The sequence below is a fragment of the Sminthopsis crassicaudata genome, chromosome 2 (genome assembly GCF_048593235.1).
Source record: "Sminthopsis crassicaudata isolate SCR6 chromosome 2, ASM4859323v1, whole genome shotgun sequence".
Lineage (NCBI taxonomy): Eukaryota > Metazoa > Chordata > Mammalia > Dasyuromorphia > Dasyuridae > Sminthopsis > Sminthopsis crassicaudata.
In genome coordinates this window covers 77,739,644-77,759,270 of record NC_133618.1, presented here as the reverse complement: position 1 = coordinate 77,759,270, position 19,627 = coordinate 77,739,644, and the positions used below count along the sequence as shown (strand labels likewise).

Below are 19,627 nucleotides of genomic sequence, written 5' to 3'. Positions count from 1 at the left end.
AGAGAGAGAGAGAGACAGAGAGAGAAGAGAGAGAGAGAGAGAGAGAGAGAGAGAGAGAGAGAGAGAGAGAGGAGACAGAGAGAGACAGAGAGAGAGACAGAGAAGAGAGAGACTGAGAGAGACAGAGACAGAGACAGAGAGAGAGAGAAGAGAGAGAGAGAGACAGAGAGACAGAGACAGAGAGAGAGAGAGAGAGAGGAGACAGAGAGAGAAGAGAGAGAGAGAGAGAGAGAGAGAGAGAGAGAGAGAGAGAGGAGGAGAGAGACGAGAGAGAGAGGACGAGAGAGAGAGATCTTATTCAGTGGTCTAGAGAGATATAATTTTCAAATACAAAGTGTTTTAATGTTTACCATTAATATCTAGGAAATCAAACATTTGAGAAGTTATGTAAGCCCTGACTTTCTAGTGTTTTTCTATAACATATGTGCTCTCCATCTAAAGACCAACTAAATTCTGACAGAAAGGACTCTCCCTAATAGTTTTTGTATTTCCAGTACTGAGCACAGTACCCCACATATAGCAATTATTAAATGATTGTTGAAAATGATACCCATTAATGTAGGAGATGACTAATAAAGTGATTCCCTTAATTTATAGCAATTGAGAAAGAATGGAAAATTTTTCAGGGAAGAAAAAATGGCAGGGGTTGGGGAAGAAGAGAGTACTATGTGATATAATAAAGTGAGCACTGGAGCAAGATTCAAGGGTCTGTGATCTAGTTTTAAGCCTGGCCAATAACTTGCAGTATGCCTTGAGGAAAACATTGAATTTCTTCAGGCCTTGTTTTTTCATCTGTAAATAAAGGGGTTAATTAAATTAGTAAATGAATAACCAAATTAGATACTTTCTAAGGTTCTTAATTCATATGTTAACACTCTATGGATATGTATTTCTAGGTTTATGGCTTATTCATTTGAGATCTGTATAACTCATTAATGCTTCAGGTCATGTGACAGGTGTAGCTCATCTAAACACATATGTACAAAGGAGTCAACTTCAAGACAATGGGAATGACAAAGTAGGCAACTGTCTAGGACAAAACATGCAAAGGAGTAGAATCAAAAAGAAACCCTTTATAAAACTACTTCAAAATAGTGATTTCATTGTGCAAGAAACTCAAGGTAAAGAAATTTCCTCTACCAATTCAGGTCAACACATTCTGCATTTCAGAATCTTAGAGAGTTGCCTTGAGTTCTGAGAAGCTATGACTCTGCCTATGATCACTTAAATGGTCAGTCAACCAAGAAGCATTTATTAAACATTTACTCTAGGGTAGGAATTATAGCGAATTCTATACATACAAAAAAAAAAATGCAAAACCACAGTTTTTAAGGAGCTCATATTAAGGGAGTGACAATATATAAATAAACATATTCATAACAGATGTAGCTGTTTTGTGTGGAAGCAGAACTCAAACTCAGGCCTTCCTAACTTTGAGGATAGCTCTCATCTACTAATATCATGATGCTTCTATTAAAAAATATATCATAATGACAGAAAAATGTTATTCTTGATATGTATGCATTAAAGTGTTTAACAAGTCATGACATGCATCACCAAGAAGGTTCCAAGTTTCTAGTGGACAATAAGACAAAGAATAAGAAATAAGCTTTAACTATAGGATACAAATACCTTGACCCAGCTCAGAATCTACCCTATCTCTTTGCCTAGGCTTTTAAAAAAATGTTAACAAGGTGTCTGAGAGCAGTAATCATGACATATACTTCTTTGTATCCCTTTCAGTGCTCCATGAAAATGACTATTCTTTATTTACAAGAAAATGTATATCATGAAGAACATTTGGTAGACAATATATGTTGTATTACTCAAGAAATTCTCTTCATTAACAATGCAGTTAGAAAGTCTTTCACAATACACACTAGAAGGGAAAACAAGATTTCTAATGGCTTGAAGCCACAGTAGTCATAATGTTGCAAATCCAACTCATCACCTACTTCTTATATGGTCTATAAATTTAAAAAAAATTTTTTCACATTTTTAAATAAAAGTTTTGTGGGACTTTTTTGGGGGGAGGATAGAGGGGTTGGTATTTCAAAATATAAAGACCATCCTAAGTTTGCAGGCCATACAAAAATAGGCAGCAGGTTTGATGCTTGGGCCATTGGTGGCCTACCCCTGACCTAGAAGAAGATCCTTCAGAGAAACTGATGAGTAGAACGAGGCAGGAGAAGTGTAATGAAAAGTTATAAGAGAAAAGAGCATTATTGAAAAGAAGGTAATCAACAGTATCAAAATTTACAGAGCAAGAAAGAAAGAAGAATACTGAGAGAAGGCCATTCGATTTAGAAATTTTTTTTTAAAAATAACTGGTTACTTTATAGAGAGCAAATTTAGTTAAATAATTTCCAGATTTTGAAAAATCATTGGAATTTAACCAAGCATAAGAAAAGTCTAGGAAAGCAATTGGATTTCAAACAAGAAAAAATTTTATTTTGGAATTTAATATTCCATATCTATGCTATAATATGTTAAGATATTTGTAAGGCCATCTGGATGGGAGCTCTTTCCAGCAGGACAGATTATATACAATCCACCAGGAGTAATCTTTGTGATTCTATAAGATTCTTAAGTCTTCTTATAAATCTTCTACAGGAAATTCAGCTAAAATGGGACCTTCTCATAGTAGCCTTGGCCTTTTTGTTAATAAAAATGAATAGTCTATATATCAGGCAAAGGCTAAAATTAAGATTAGACTGCTAATTCAATTGTTAATGTTGAACATTATTTCACTAATTTAGCAATTCCAAATTTATCACTGTGGCTTTTGCTGATAAATAAAGCTATAGTGCTAAATGTTCTCTTTTCACAAAACAAGATTTCAAAATAGATCATTGCATGTTTTAGAACTTAACTGAATCATTTTAGTGATTGTTGAGAAAATCTGGATACCATCAACATTACAAAATTTGGACGTTAGCCTAAATATTCCTTACTAGCAGAACAGAATCCTAAATTGGCTTTAAAAATCTGTAATCATCTATTCAGCATAAAATATTCCCAGAAATGCTTACCTTACGAGCAGCATAACTTCCTGGTGATCCTGGATATCTCTCTATAAGTAGTGGTTTTAAGTCATTCTGCCACATTTCAGAAATATTTGTACCTTCTGCAATTTTTTGGATATCAGTTGTATTCAAAATAGCTGGTTGGTGTTGATTCTAAATATTAAGAAAAAAATTTTTAAAGGGTAACTAAGCAATAAAGTCTAAAAATTCTAAAATAGAATTTAGAATGACCATTTTAGCAATGTTACAATGTTAAAATACATGATTAACAAACTCACAATTATTCATTAATATTTATAATAAGCAATTACCTTAAGAATTCTAATGAGTGTATAAAATACATATACTGATATATTCTTTGAAAGAAACTAAGTATATATATGAACTTACATATTTCTAAATACATGATTTTTTAAATTAAAGGATAATTATTCACATAATGAGAAGCCAGATGGCAAAGTGAATAGAGTACCACGCAGGAGTCAAGAAGATTCACTTTCCTAAGTTCAAATCTATCCTTAGACACTTATTAGCTAGTTTATCCTGGTCTAGTCACTTAACTCTGTCTCAGTTTCCTCATGTGTAAAATGAACTGAAGAAGGAAATGGCAAACCATTCCAGTATCTTTAGCCAAGAAAACCTCAAATGGAATTACAAAGAAGCAGGAGTTAGGTGGCACAGTGAATAGAGCACCAGCCCTGAAGTCAGGAGGACCTAAGCTCAAATCTGCCCTCAGACACTTAACATTTCATAGTTGTGTGACCCTGAGCAAGTCACTTAACCCCAAATGCCTCAGCAAAAAACAAGGGAAAAAAAGGAATTACAAAGATGCAGACACACCGAAAAAATAATTGTGCCACATAATCACATAACAGAAATGATCCTTCACTTTATAAACATAATAGCATCCCTCTGAATGGTGACATATCTAACTTTACATGTATGTATCTGTGTAATGATTCAATTACAAAAGCTGAATTAACAATCAGTCTTTGGGTCCACATAAACTGAGGCACACATATTTAAAATACTAGACATATAGATTATTCAAAAATGTGGTTTTTAATATTATATTATATGCATCATTTAATTATGACACTAGAGGTAATGAAATAATTGTCTTTTAATGACAATTATAAACTGCCTATTTGTGTATACATGTCATATAAGAGCTGAAAACTAAATTTAAAAATACAGAAAAGATATAGATATCTTTTTCTAAATGCTCAATGGAGAACCAACTTTCTTTTCAGAACATTTTTGATGCTACATATATCAACACATTAGATTGAACTTTAATATATACAACAATTTCTCCATTTAAATACTACACATTGCAGTGTGAGGAGCATATTAGCTTCTCAAAAATTATGCTCACAGAAACAAGCTTTAGAGAACAGATCCTATAGAGTTGTTAAGAATTTGAATATGAGTCAGCAGAAAGGCTCATCAGTAAAACTTTGGCCAGTGATAATAATATTTGGCCACAGTCAGTCAATGATAATTGTCTAATAAGGTGAAGAGCCATACTCATGATATCTGAGATCTATCATAACTGAAATTCTGTAAATAATTCTCTGTACATGCCGATTTAGCCTCTCTTGAAAACTATACTTATTTATCTGTTTAGTGTAGTTAGTCCACATCAGTGCTTCCATTTCCAATTGTGAGATGAATTTTCCTATTTGCATATAAGAGAAGACTCTCCCAGGTTTATCCCTGACTACAGCAAAGAATACTCTAGAGATGAATGATTATCAGTCACAGAGAAACCATAAAGCTTTCCTCATTCAAACAGTGCTATTATAAGTGATGATTGGAAGAAATGATGAGCAGGCTGGTTTCAGAAAAGTCTGAGAAGACCTATATGAACTGATGATGAGTGAAATGAGCAGAACCAAGAGAATATTCAGGATGATGTGATGACCAACTATCATAGACTTAACTTTTCTCAACAGTGTGATAACTCAAGGTGATTCCAATAGATTTGAGATGAAAAATGTCAACTGCATCCAGAGAGAGAACTATAGAGAATGAATGTGGATCAAAGCAGAGAATTTTCACCTTTTTGTCTATTAGTTTGTTTCCTTTCTCATGTTTTTGGTTTTTTTTCGGCCTGATTTTTCTTATACTACATGTAAAATATGTAAATATATTTAAAAGGATTGCACATGTTTAACCCTTGTCCAATTGCTTCTTTTTTTGGGAAGAGGAAAGTTAAAAGAGGGAGAGAGAACAATTTTGGTTAAATATCCAAGTATGGCACAGCCAATAAGCAAAGTGTATGTAGTGTTACAAGTTTAAAATGAGCTAAGACTGAATGAATAATGAACACTAAAAAAAAGGCATCGTTATTGTTCAAAGCTATTTTGAGGTATAAGTTGTCGGTAAGACTGCATTTTGATTTTCCAGAATGATAATAGATTGCATAGGAAGAAGATCAAGCAATTTTATTTATTTTCTGTGCCAAAGGAAAAAAAAAGTCTGAACCGGTAAGGGCAGAATTAATGTGGATAAAAATGAGTATTTGACTTATCCCAACAGAAAAAGAGAGATAGTAAATGAAGAGATAGCTGCACTTGGTGAGTTCAAATCGCATACTTATATCAATTCCATTTCTGGATGCTGAAAGTATTGCTGGAGATAACTGCTGGAGCCACTATGATTGATCCATGGAAAATCATGGAAAACAAAAGAAGTTCTGTAAAAATGAAGAAAAGCCAATGTTCTTCTACTGTTCAAAAAAAAAAAAAAAGGAAAAAGATCAGAATTTGCGAATGATAGCCCAATAAATCCTAGGAGAATTTGAGAGAAGTTAAGGAGATGGTTTGTAAATATCCCAAAAAAGGAATCAGTGATCACAAAGTATCACCATGTTTCCTTGAAAACAAAGGGCATCATGAAGTTGAAGAGTGTCCAGATGGTGGAGATGAATGTAGGAAAACCTGAAGCCCATGACATATATATGACAAATTCTTCACCCTTTTTGTGTCATGTATATCTTTCATTTTCTAGTGATCCCTATGGATCACTTCTCTGAATAATGTTTTCAAATAATTGAAGAAAAATTTTAAAAAACCAGCTGGAGTTTGGTGAAATAAAAATATAATTTTTCCTCACTAAAATTCATTGTTCTTTTGAAATCTATCCATATATCCCTTAGAGATCTGCGTGTTCTAAAATAAAGAATCTTTGATATATAAGAATTGATTGAAAGAATTAAAGATATTTTCTTGGCTAGGAAGATGTTTAGGGGGACATATTACAATGCTTTTCTAGGATCTATAATAACTCATATGTAAGAGAGATATGACTTGTTCTGCTTGGTCCCCCTGATAGCTGAATAAGAACAACTGATAGAAATTGTAGAAAGGCAGATTTGGGCAGAAAGGAAAACTTCTTCATAATTAGAACTGTCCAAAATTAGAATGGGATCTTAGAAGAAAAGAGATTTTTCTCACACCAGAAAAATCTTGATTATTATTTGTTTCTGAGATAAATATGAGTTGAACTAGATGGCCTCTGACATCTTTCCTATTCTGAGATACTGTTATTCATCTTCTGATCCCCTCTTTCTTGAAGATGCGGTTTAGCTGTTACCTCTTTCATAAAGTCTTCATAAGAGGTAATGTGATAGATCATGTTGCTATTGCTTACTAGTCATATGCATTAGAAAAGTCCCCTAACCATTCTAAGCCTCAATGTCCTCCCTTAAATTGGGGATGATAATAATAATAATAATATATTCCATACTTCATTAAGTTGTTATGAAGAAAGTGTTTTATAATCTTAAAATAATATATAAATATGAACTGTGATATTTTTTCTGACACTAAAAGTAGAATAATTCTACCTCTCATGCATTTAATCATTCTCCCAATTGTATTATTTATATAAGGGTCTTTTTCCCCTACTAGATTTAAATGCCTCAAGGGCAAGTACTGTTTTTTTTTTAAATATTTGTATTATCATATAATTTACACAAAAAACCCAAAATATTAGCAGAATGGAATGGAATAGAATTTATTTAAATGGAATCAAGTTGAAAGAAGACTAGACCAAATTTTAAAATTAGTGAATTGTCTTTGGATCAAAAGCTCCCACTGTTCTTTTATTATAGTACCTTGTTGCTAACCTAAGCTCCATGAGGCATCTCTATTTTGGAATATGCTTTATATCCCAAAATGAGTTATTCAGATATCCACTTCTCTCCATATTAATATCCCTTTTCTTTAAATGCACTTTTACAAGATGACAGAAAAAAAAATTAAAGTATTATGTGCTTAGATATGAATGGGTAGAAACTGTATAGGCCATCTAAAAGCATCTACCTTTAAAAATAAGGATATTTATTAAGAAAAATAAAGCTTTCCTTAATGAAATTTTATGGAAATCAAGGAAAGTGAATCATTTCATGCAATGTAAGGAAATATGTTAGGGGTGATGGGGACTTGTGGATACTACGAAGTATGCCTGAAGAGGTATCCATAGGTAGATACTCTCCTAAATTCTTATTTTTCATAGTCAGCTCCTAGGCTTTAATCCCAAATATAAACACCTATGGCCAATACTGTCTCATATTCCAGTACCCATGTGAAAAAGTATACATTTCAAAGTTTTCTCAACCTTCCTATTATTCATAATATTCATAATTATCCACACATTACAGTAAAAAAAATATTGAAAGACCTTAATTTAGCTTGTGGCTACACTCCTTACTGGCCAAGGCTGATGTTAGGCAAGTTGTTATCTCTTTCTACCCCCATTTCTTCATCTTTTTAATTCCCAACTAAAATGGCACCATCCCTCTGTTCTAGGCATTTATACTGAATGTCTCCCCTATTCCTGGAATCTTCACCTCCTAGCTTCCCTGACATGAAGTCTCAAGTAAAGTTCCACCTTACATAAGAAGTCTTTCCCAATCCCACTTAATGATAATTCCTTCCCTCGGTTAATTATTTCTAATGTATTCTGTATATAGATAATTTTGTATATATTTGTTTGTCTCCCTTATTAGACTGTGATTTTTTGAGGGCAGGGACCGTCTTTTGCCTCTTTTTGTATTCCCAGTGATTAGTATAGTGTCTAAAACATAATAGGCTCTTCATAAATATTTATTGGTTGATTTATTGATCTTTAAAATGAGGAAATAAGATGAGTTAAAGATGAAAAATTAAGACAGATATATGAAGAAAAACTAGAAAATCTTGAGAACTAAATAAGTGTAAGTACATTGAAATACTATCCCCCAAAAATCATTCCTGCAAAGGCTTTCTTTACATAAGTAAATAACAGGACATTATTTTAAAAAAAATATTTGACTTTTTTGACCATCATAATAAGCAAACTGAACAGCTTCACAATTGATATATGCACATTCAATTATGAAGACTGTCAGAAAATAAAATTAGTCAACCTTCTCTCTGTTTAATAGCCATGGGTAGAGTCTGTCCTAATCTATTCAGAGCAATTTATTTCAGAGTTCTCTTTATCACTAAATACCTCTGTGTGACTGTAGACAAGTTATAGGATCATTTATTGAAAAACAGATGGGGACCCTTGGCAGGTCATTTTGTTCAATGCCTTCATTTTATAGATGATTTATAGATTTCCATACAAGAGCAACTAACTTGCATTCCAAGATGTTAACAAAATCTCCTCAGAAGAGATTCTGGGTTCAGTAGCCAGATATAAATGAGGACAAATGGAGATGACCCTGGATTATAGCAAGAGACCTTAGTCTTTTTAACCTAAGGTCTTTAATAAATCTCAATTTGACTGAAGCAACCCCCCAATTCAGTTCTTAAGGCTAGGTAAGGAAGAAAAGAGGCAAAGAATGGCCTTCTGTTTACCTAGCCAAATGTAAATAAACAAACAGGTTTTGGCCAGGATGAGATTAAATTTAAGACTGAACTATAACTGCCAAAATATCTAAAGAGTTGAGGATGAAAAGATAGTTGATTATTATCAAGGTCAGTGGGCAAGTCTCTGTTGACAAAATGTAGTTGATTCATTATATTCTCAAATGCTTTGTTATTTCCTAGGAAGGGGCTGGTGGGTAGGAGAGGAGATTTACTAATCCTTGTAAATTATGACTGTTTTCATGAACCCTTTCAAAGTTTCTAGAACTCAAACATGGAGAACACTATGATTAAATTCAGTCAAAAAAGCATTTCATACTACTTCTGGGGATAGAACGACAAAAAGAAAAATAGTCTGTACCCTGAACAAGCTTACATTTTTGCAGGGAAATAGTGTATAAACAAAAATGTTCATGTAAATCCTGTTAGAGAGCATTGTGAAGAGTACCATTGACTGCTCCTTTTCCCTTCTCGAAAAGGACAAAGTTGAATCTTTCTCAGGTTTTGTGTATTAGAGGGAGTTTTCAGTGATTATTTCTCTAATTCTTCTTTCTCTAGCAGTTTTATCAAGCATACCCTATTAAAAATAATTATATCAATTTTAGCCTAGGACCAACAATAATGGTCTTGAGCTTCATACGATTCCTTTCTCTATAATTTCATGGAGTTTATCTCAAATGAAAATTGCAGTATAATTAGAGCATAAGAGCACCCATTTGAGAAAATTCTAATTGTGTTTGAGACTAAATCAGAATCCAGAAAACATTTAGGTGAAGGGAAGGAAATAAGGAAAGAGAATAAACATTTATATAGCTTCTACTATGTGCCAGACACTGTGAAGCACTTTTTACAATTGATCCCAATTGATCCCCCTACCTGGGGAGTAAATACTATCATCCCCATTTTACAGATGAGAGAATTGAGGCAAAAAGAGAATAAGTGACTGTGCCCAGGATGGCACAACTAATAAGTGTCTGAGGCCTAATTTGAATTCAAGTCTCTGACTCCAGGCTGAGGGCTCTGTCAGCCATCCTAATAAGCAGAGTATATTACAATATCTGTAGCTGGACAGGCCTAGGGAGTGGAAGTTGGGAAAAGAGCAGACCTTTCTTTAGACCTTTCTTTAGACCTTTCATTAGATCTTAAAGAGGTAAGTACAACCAATACCTTCAAGTTCCAGTTTTCTACTTGGAGATGCCTAATAATCCTCTTCAATCTTTTCTACTGTCCCCCAAAGTTCAACCTTCATTTCAGTTTCTTATTTCTCCTTTAGATTTTTCATTTTGATTTCTTCCTTCTCTTGGTGTCCCTGTGCTCTCAGTTTTCTTCCAGTTTGTTTTGTTTTGTTTTTCAGTTTTGGGCTGGACTGGGCAGAGGAAACCATCTCCCTGCTCCTTCCTCTCATTCTGTCTTTGTCAGACTTATTGTGGCTCTTTAAGAACTCTAAGGCATGACTCAAGTCTTCTGACTCAAAGATGAAATTAGTCTTCAACCAGATCTCAGGGCTTAGACAGCACCAATATCTCTCTGAGCTACAAAATTATAGGCTGCCAGTAAGTTCTTCAAGCCCCATTACATTCATAAAACATATATACATAGAAGTATGGGTCGGGCTGTGGGTAGAGTGGGGCAGTAGGTATTAGGAAAAGATTATTGTAAGAGGCAGAAGTTTTGTTATCCTTGAATAGAGATGAGAGTTCATAGAGGAAAGGAAAGATAAGGAGGAAAAGCACTCCAGCTTTGGGCAACGGTAGAAGGGACATGGAATGTTGTATATATTACTGGCTGGATGATACAAGGCACAAGAAGAGTCATGTATAATCCAACTGGAAAGATAGCTTGAGGCCTGTTTAAATACCAAACAGAGGGGTTTGTTATTTTTTTTTCCTAGAAGCTTTAGGGAACTCCTGAAGATTCACAAGCAAAAAAAGCAAAATGATCAGACCTGTGCTTTAGAGTATCAGTTTGATAGTTGTGAGTAAAATGAATTGGAGAAGGGAGAAGTCAATTAGGTTACTGCAATTAATTGTCCAGGTGAGAAGTGATAAAGATCTAAACTATGATAGAAATTATGTGAATGAAGAGATGGTGACAGTAAAAAATATTGCTGAGATCAAATAAGAAAGATCTGGGATTTGACCAGAATGAGGTGTGGAGTGGACATAAGGTAAAGTAATTAGTAGATAATGAACCTTCTATTCTAAACCTGAGTGTCTGGAAGAATAATGAAGTCCTTGACAACAAAGAACTTCATAGAAAGTAATTCAGACTCTTGGGGCTGGGTATTTTTTCATGTTTGTCACGGTCCCACAGCACTTTGCATAATCACCTAACATCATAGATTCTGAAGAAGGTCAGGAAGACCTAAAATCAAATTTTATGTGATTCTGGAAAAGTCATTTCATCATGATCTGCCTCAGTTTCTTCTCTTATAAAGTAGGGATTATAATAGTATCTACCTTCTTAGATTATTGTGAGGATTAAATGAGATAACTTCGTAAAGCACATTACTTTACAAAGCATTATATAAAATATTATTAAATATTTGTCAGGTTGAATTGAAAAGAAAATAAATACACTCATTTAACTATTTAAAACACATTCCTAACACACTGTAAATAAAGAGGATTTTGACTTGTGTAATTTTTTTTGAATTTTTAAATGTGTCTTTTCCCAGAAAAATTCAAAAAATAAGAAAATTTTAGACCAGCACTATTCTTTTCTTTTTTTTACAAAAAAAAAAAAAACAGTTTCCATGGAAGGAAGATAACTACACAAGAATAAGAATAAAAGAAAGCAGTAAGAAGAGAAAACCAAAAAGGGAGAGCTGATATGTAAGGGGAGATATTGAGAGAATTCAAGAATTGAGGCAGATGGTAACAGAAAACTGCAAGTAATCTTTGCTCCTTCTCAGTCAGGAGATACATTTTTCAAACAGTCTTATGTCAAGGTTCAATCAAGCAATCCATAATCAATCAATAAGCATTTTATTAAACACCAACTAAGTGCCAGATACTATTCTAAGAGCTGAAATAAAACTTTGCTTCAGGGTCTCCTAGCACAAGAACTAATCCTGTAGTACAAAGCAGGGAAAGTCCATTTCCTCTGGGTCAAACTAACCCTACCCGTCTCAAGATAATTTTAATTACATAATTTGTGGAGTCAGCCCACTTTGTGAAAGGATCTGTGGTTCCAGATCATGAACTCATAGGGAAATTATTATAGAAATGCAGCCAATTCTGTCTCAGCTGTCTTCCAGTTTGAGAAGCTCCCAAACAGCTCACATATTGATCTTGCTATTTAACTCTAGACTGCATTCATTACAACAAACATTTGCTGAAACTAAACAACATACCCTGCAATGAGTACCAGAAATGTTGCTGCAGAAGAACAAGGAATGAAGTTTAAATATTTCCCCTTCCTGTCCTTTTCTGTATAGACAGACCACAGTTAACAACCACCCTGCTCTTTCTCGCTAATGCTGTTGCCATAAGCACTATTTGGGGAGGGTAGTATTTTAAGTTTTTAAAAATAATCTTATGATCAGAAATGGAGATGGGAATAAAACTGAAAATCAGGAAGCCTGAAGTTCTGACTCACAGAATTGTAGAATCTCAGAATTGAAAAGTACCTTAGAAGTCAAATAGTTTAAGCCCCAACTCCAACCTTGCCACTTAAAGAATGAATCTCTTTAAGAACATCCACTATAAGGAGTTATTTAGCCTTTGTTTGGATATATCCAATGATGTGGCAGTCCATTTTATTTTCAGAAAGTAAGAATTGTAACACAGTTCTTTCAGTTGTTACCTTCCTTCAAAGTTCAGATCAACATCAAATTCCAGCATGAGTCCTTTCTTCATCTATAAATCCACACATATATGTAAATATATAGATGCATACACACAATAATAAGTTATATATAAAAACATATGTGTGCATGTATATACACATGTATATGTGTATGTAGATATGCATATATATATATATATGCATGCACCCATACCATATACAGCCTTTATGCTACTTAATCAATCAATATTTAAGGCATCTACTAGGTGCCAGGCCCTGTACAAAACATCCCCAGCTGGACACTCACAATGTGTCCCACAGGTGGGAGCTGATTAATACTTCTCTCAGGGTTCTAGGAGAAATCATAAGGGGCTACGGTTTTTTGTATTACATTGTTCTTAAATATATATAAATATTGCTCATAAATCCCAACCAATTTTTCCCAAGCAATTATCAGCCAGAGTTTATTTGCTTTTATATAGGGTAAACAGGTATTTTCTAAACAGACTTTCTAAAAATAGTCCCCCTCTATGAGAATCCTCCTCCATTCTCCCCTTGAACACAAAGTTCTTGGAGAAAAATGAATTTAAAATTAAAAGCAGTTGTTCAAGGCTCAAAGTCCTCAGTTACTGGGAGACCTTTTTTCCCTGTGTGAAGTTTTCATGAAGTTCCCCTTAAGTGTAGCTTTCTTCTAGGCTTCAGTTCCTTTATAGAGTCCTGAGGGAAAGCTTTCCCTCAGTGCATCCACTTTGCTCATCCTCAGAATGTCTCACACTTCTCACAGCAGACCCTTTTTTTGAATTGGCTTTAAATGTTACGTTATAGGCACAGAGGTATGTTTCAGCCAATTGTAATATACTTTTTGTCTGGAATTTATCTGTCTTTCATCCAATGATCAGAGCACTTCATTCCTCCCAAGTTGAGTTGTAGACATTCACATTTAATTTACATCTTCAATTGATTGATTTCACCAAGAATTCTAAGCAACTTAGTCCAATCAATTTTCTTTTCTCAGAAACATATAGGGAACAGCTAGTTGGCACAATGGATAGAGCACTAAGTATGAGGTCAGGGAAACTTATCTTCCTAAGTTCAAATCTGGCCTCAGATACTTATTAGTTGTGTGATCCTGGACAAGTCACTTCACCCTGTTTGCCTCAGTCACCTCATCTTCATCCAAATGGACTAGAGAAGGAGATGACAAACCATTTCAGTATCTTTGCCAAGAAATCTCCAAATAGGATAAGCTGGATGACTGAAATGACTGGGACCAAAGGAATAAGAGTTTTGATTGAGTGGTAAATATGGTTAGACCCTTGGTCTGATCAAAGTAGGAATGCCATAGGAGATGACTTAAAACACCATAAGATCACTGGGAACAGAGATACTGGGATATATGAGAGAATTCCAGAAAGAAAGATAAAAGGATGCCAAAGGGCAGAGGTTCCTAACATGGCAGGCTTATATCTGGCATGCCAAGGATCTCTGCCCACTGGAACACTGTTTCCGGTGCCCACTTCTCTTTACCTAACACCTTTTACTAACTAGACTTTAACCTTGCTTCCAAACTCCAAAATAAGCCTCTTTTATCAATCTAAAAAAAAGGATGCCAAATAGTTCACCTATTTCAAAATATGATCCTTGAACCCAGGATAAGGGAAGAAATTTTGATGTTCTTTCCTTCTGTACCACAAGGTAACTATTTTCAGGTGTCAGAATTATTCTACTAGTACCACAGCTCAGCTTTTAAAAGGCTTTTTGTGGGTGATTTTGAGCTTATTCATCATCAATAATGTTCTATCTATGGGGAAATGCCTTTTTGTTTCTGTTATTTAGTTGTTTTCAATCTTGTCCAACTTTTTATGACCCCATTTGGGGTTATCTTGGCAGAGATGCTGGAGAGTTTTGCCATTTCCTTGTCTAGCTCATTTCACAAATGAAGAAACAGGAAAACAGTTAAGTAAGATGCTTAAGCTAGTAAATTTCTGAGGCCAGATTTGTATTCAGAAAGGTGACTCTTCCTGACTCAAGGCCTGATGCTCTATCCACTGACCCTACCAAGTGCCAAATAACCAACTCCTTAGCAAAATTTTGGAACAAATTTTCATTCATAAGAAGGAGATTTCCAATATTTTCTTATTGGGTGCCACTATAAAAAAGACACACCCTAATTTCAAAAAGTCAGAAGCAAATTTCAAAATCTTCTTTCTTTACCACATCTTACAAGAAATAGACACACCAATGCACCTAGACATTCCCTGTGTTATTAAAATGATATGATTGTCATGACTCATTTGACCATTCACCAGAGATACTCAAGAGACTTTTTAAAGACCAATAAGAGAAAATGAAGTAAAATGAGCATTTAAAACAAAAAACAAAAAACAAAACACCTTTTTTTTTTTTTTTTTTTTTTTTTGGGCAAGGCAAGTGACTTGCCCAGGGCCATACAACTAGCAAGTGTTAACTGTCTAAGGTCACATCTGAACTCAGGTCCTTCTGATTCCAGGCCCAGTGCTCTTATCCCAGGTGCCATCTTGCTGTCCCTAAAATGGACATTTCTAAAGGTTTCTTTGGTCTTTTGGTTACACCATTTGAAAATGATTTTCAATTTATGTTGATTTGAAATAAATATTTAGTTACTTAAATATATATATATATACACCATTTAAAGGTTTTTAAATTCTCTACCTGTATTAATCTCATTTACTCTTTAGCAAACTAAGGTTCAGTTAAGTAACTTTAGCTCAGGTAAGTAACTTGTATATACTCATTATTAGTCAACATTAAAGACACTTTGTGTATTGTAAAGAGCAGTTGGTGTGCCTCCAAATTCTGGCTTTTGCAATTCCCTTTGCCAAGTTTCCCCAGCAAAGTAGAAATGATGGTAATGTGATGAAGAAAGATTGGAGGGTGTTTTAGAGATGTATCCTTGCATTTAAAAGTTAAGATGATAATATATAATGATACTCCTGAAACACTGATAGTGGCTTTTGACTATTTCTACACAAACTTTTGACAAACTTTTGACCAATAAGGTAAATTTACAATAAGATAAAATTGTCAATAAGGTAAATTTGCAATAAGGCAAGATTGCAAACGATGACTACTGAATAAAACAAAACTAAATTCAAACTCAAGGACCAGGGGTTGTTAACAGTTTTCACAGAGCACATGTGAATCATACTTTATTGTTTGGGGGCTCATTAGCTCAGATGAATGTCTCTGTGTGTCCCAGTGTGAATGGATTTATAATTTTCATATTAATTAATTTGTTAAATGAATATAATAATAATTTAGATTTCTTAAAGATCCCATTTTACCAGCAGATTCTGGCTTGGAGTCAGAGACTCAGTGCAGCTTAAAGATCAATCATTCTGACAATGTCTACATTCCTGTGTTTGTGCTGTGCCTGTGGAGAAAATCAAAGACTTTAAATCTTGTTTTTGTCCTAGAACTTTTGTTCTGTACTTTACCAAGTAATGTCCCCCAAGACTTGACAACTTAAAAACTGTTGCCACAGGACTTGAGAACAATTATATTGTCCTGCTCTGGTGGACTTGCTGTGGGAAGCCACTCAAGCCTTCCAAATAACTGTATTTTGATCCACTTCCCCCCTTCCTCCCCACCTATGATTTATGTATATAATCTCTGCCTTTACTGCAGTTGTAGGAGCTCTCCTTCTTAGGAGAATTTCATTTGCAAACTTCCCTCACTTTGAAATTAATTAAATTAAACTGCTACTAGATTGCTGATTGCCCAATCTCTGGCTTGCTCTATTTTGCCTCCAGACATTCCCAGGTTAGACACTGGTCCACCAGTAAATTTAAGTTGAAAAACGCTGGTTTGATGTATGGATTGTTTTAATGATTTGGTTTGTGGTGAAAAATTAAAAAAAAAAAATCCACAAACCAATAAGATTGTCTCAGAGACCTTTTAATTTTCAATTTATTTTAATACCTTTAAATGTCTTGCCACAGTTGAGATGTTTACCTCAGTGAAATAACCCCTCTAGTTTCACAATCCTTTCTAAATGTAATGCAATCTCAAAATCCAACAACATAAATAAGGAAATGATCATGAAACTGCTTGCTTCACAAGACTTTCATCCTAGCTTTCTTAAGTTTTCCATCTTGCAGTAGTACATTTCTTCTAAAAACTGCACTTTTTATACTATTTTTGTTTTTTGTTTTTTTAAAAAGATATATTTCCTCCTCACAGTCCCTCAAATGCTTGTTAACACCATAAATTGCTTTTAAAATGATATTTCTCAAGTTAATATATTTGGCCTTTCTCCAATAAAAAAAAAAAGAAAGAAGAAAAAGGAGAAAGGGAGAAGGAAGGAAGAAAGGAATGAACACAGGAGGGTGGGAGGGAAGGAAGGAATAAGTAAGGGAGGAAAGAAAGGAGAGTGGGAAGGAGGGAAGGAAGGAAAAGAGAGAGGGAGAAAGGGTGAACAGAGAAAAAGAAAAAATCCCACTACTTGATGACTAATCTAATGGAAAGTTCAACAAAAGGCATATTTTCCCTCATCAATGAAAGAGCAAAAGAGAGTGCTTTCAGTAGTACCTAGCTTTTGCTTAGTGCTGTTTGCTTAATGAACCCTGCCAGCCATCATCCAGAGCGGTGGCAGAAGCCAAAGACGAGCTCTTATCTCCCTATCTTTCACTGCCCGTCAAGGCAGACTTCCTGTGCCAGCCTTCAACACCCCCAATCGAACCACAGCAGGGGACAGACCCATGACATCATCTAACCACATTATGGAAGACCGCCTTATCACCCACCTGAGACATCGGGCCCACTACCCCCAGTTGCTGCAATGATAATGTGTGGGTGTTTCTTGCACAGCTGGGAGGGGGCACTCATGAAAGCCCAAAACCCATCCCTACCTGTCAACTCACACCGAAACCATCATCCTTCTCACCACTTCCCAGACCCCTATCCCCCAACCTGCACCCAGCTGTGCGTGCGGGCGTGCCTTGAGCGCGCACCCTCTCACTCTCACTCCCCCCTCACCTTCTCCTGCGTCCAGGTGGTGGAACCCCTTTTGTAGCCACACACATCAGGGACAAGGGAGGCTGTTGCCACTAGCAGCAGGTAGACGATCTTTGCTGGACGCCAAGGCTTTGCTGCCCCATTCCTGCGCGCACAGCCTAGCATCTCTAAGGCTGCCTGCCCAAGGCTGGGATCCTGCTCTCTCAGCTGCTGACGGTCACGAGCCAGAGAACCCCGAGAACGCGCCTCCTTCCCCTCCCTCCCCTCTCCTTACTACTCCGCCCTTAGGTCCGCGGGCTGCTCCCGCCTCTCCATCTCTTCCTTCCCAGTCGGCGTCTGGCTCCCGCCCGGCCGAATGCTTTCTGTGGGCAGCCCTAGCCGCTGACTAGCCCTGTCTATTTTTGGAAGCCCTGGGGGACCAGGCTGCTGAGGGAGGCGGACACTTCCAGGGAAACAAAAGCGGTCCATTTCCAAGGTTGGAGAAAAGCTAGGATGGGGAGGAGGGGAAGGGGGTGTGTGTGGAAGAGAGTACTTAAATGCCACGTCTCCTTTGCTAATCCCAGAGGGGATGCTCAGAAAGAACTCGTCCAGGCGGCAGGGGGTCATGCAGTACTCTCTTGACAACTCTTGTTAAAAAATTGTTCTAAAAGAACACATTTCACTCACTTTCCTTCACATATTTTTCATAAGGACTTTTAAGTCCCCTTGATTAATGCTAATTTACACACAGCAAACCCAACGATTTCAGAATTGGTAAGAGATTTCTTGAGGTTAAATAGAAAGCCCTTTACCTTTACCCCAACAAAAGACTATCATGGAATTTTAGAGCTCTAGTAAGTCAACAAGTATTTATAAAATGTTGACAATATACCAAGGGGTGGGGCTGGGGAAGCAAATAAAGACAGAAAACAATCCCTATTTTCCAGGAGCCAACGGTTAAATGAAGAAAAAAGTACAAAAAAGACATAGGCAGGATAAATTGGAGATTTATCCTGAGGAAAAGGGACTAATATTAGAAAAATAAACCTCCTACCTCCTAGAATAAAATTTTGGATGGCTCCAAAAGTCAAGAAGTTTTTACTTATCTGCATCCTAAATTTGCTCCTTTTGCTCCTAACTCTGCTTTCTGGAACCAAACAACAGCAAAAAGCATAGTTCCTCTCTTACATGTCATCTCTTCAAACATTGGAAGAGAAGTCATGAGATCCCTAAATCTCTTCTCTAAACTAATACTCCTATTTCTTTCAACCATACATGTGTCTAGAACCTTTATCATTCTGGCCCCCCTCACTCTACAACTCAAACGTATCAATGTCTTTCTGAAAGATGGTGGCCAGGAAAGAACACAATAGTCCAAATATTGTCTGATTACAGGGACTGTCACTACTTGTGTCACAGAGTCTTATACTTCAATATATCTTTGTGATCATCAGTGAAAGGAAGGAATCTTTGAGTGTTACTGGCATCCTGTTATTTACCCTCCCCCCGAACTGACCACTGACCAACTGCCCCTAGTAGGCCAGGGAAGTCAACATAACTGGATCATCATCAAGTCATTCAGATACTAACAGTGGGTGGGTCAAACTGTTCCTATCACTTGACAGTGGATGAGTAATCTGTCATATATGCCAGTTCTTGCAGTATGATAGAGTGATGTTCATCTGGATTTAGTAATTTGTAACTAGATTCTCTTTTATTGTCTTCCTACTTATCTTGGAAAACAACTTTTCATTAGCCATTTTGACTTTGCTCTTTTTAGTCCTAATATTTTTTTTTCCCTTGGCAGAAAAAAAAAGAGAAGCAAAAAGTGACATTAGGGAGGTGACACCATGACATGCAAATGAATTGGACTCAAGTGAGGGAGGGCTATGCAAGGTCACTTGTCTCACTTTCCCCTCCAGAGCCGTCTGAGTCCAGTGGCTATGTTGAGGTGTAAGACAACCCAACAATGTTAGA

At 35.8% G+C, this 19,627-nt stretch overlaps 1 protein-coding gene across 1 annotated transcript in view; it reads right to left on the bottom strand.

Annotated features, from left to right (window-relative positions):
* Nucleotides 1–17,903, bottom strand: part of QPCT (glutaminyl-peptide cyclotransferase) — a 30,275-nt gene extending 12,372 nt beyond the window's left edge. The window contains exons 1-2 of the mRNA XM_074286601.1: nucleotides 17,693–17,903; nucleotides 3,033–3,179 (exon numbers count right to left, since the gene is read on the bottom strand). Coding sequence (XP_074142702.1) covers nucleotides 3,033–3,179; nucleotides 17,693–17,836 — 291 coding nt within the window. The 5' untranslated portion in view covers nucleotides 17,837–17,903. The remainder of the gene's footprint in view (nucleotides 1–3,032; nucleotides 3,180–17,692) is intronic.
* Between the last annotated feature and the right edge of the window lie 1,724 nt (nucleotides 17,904–19,627).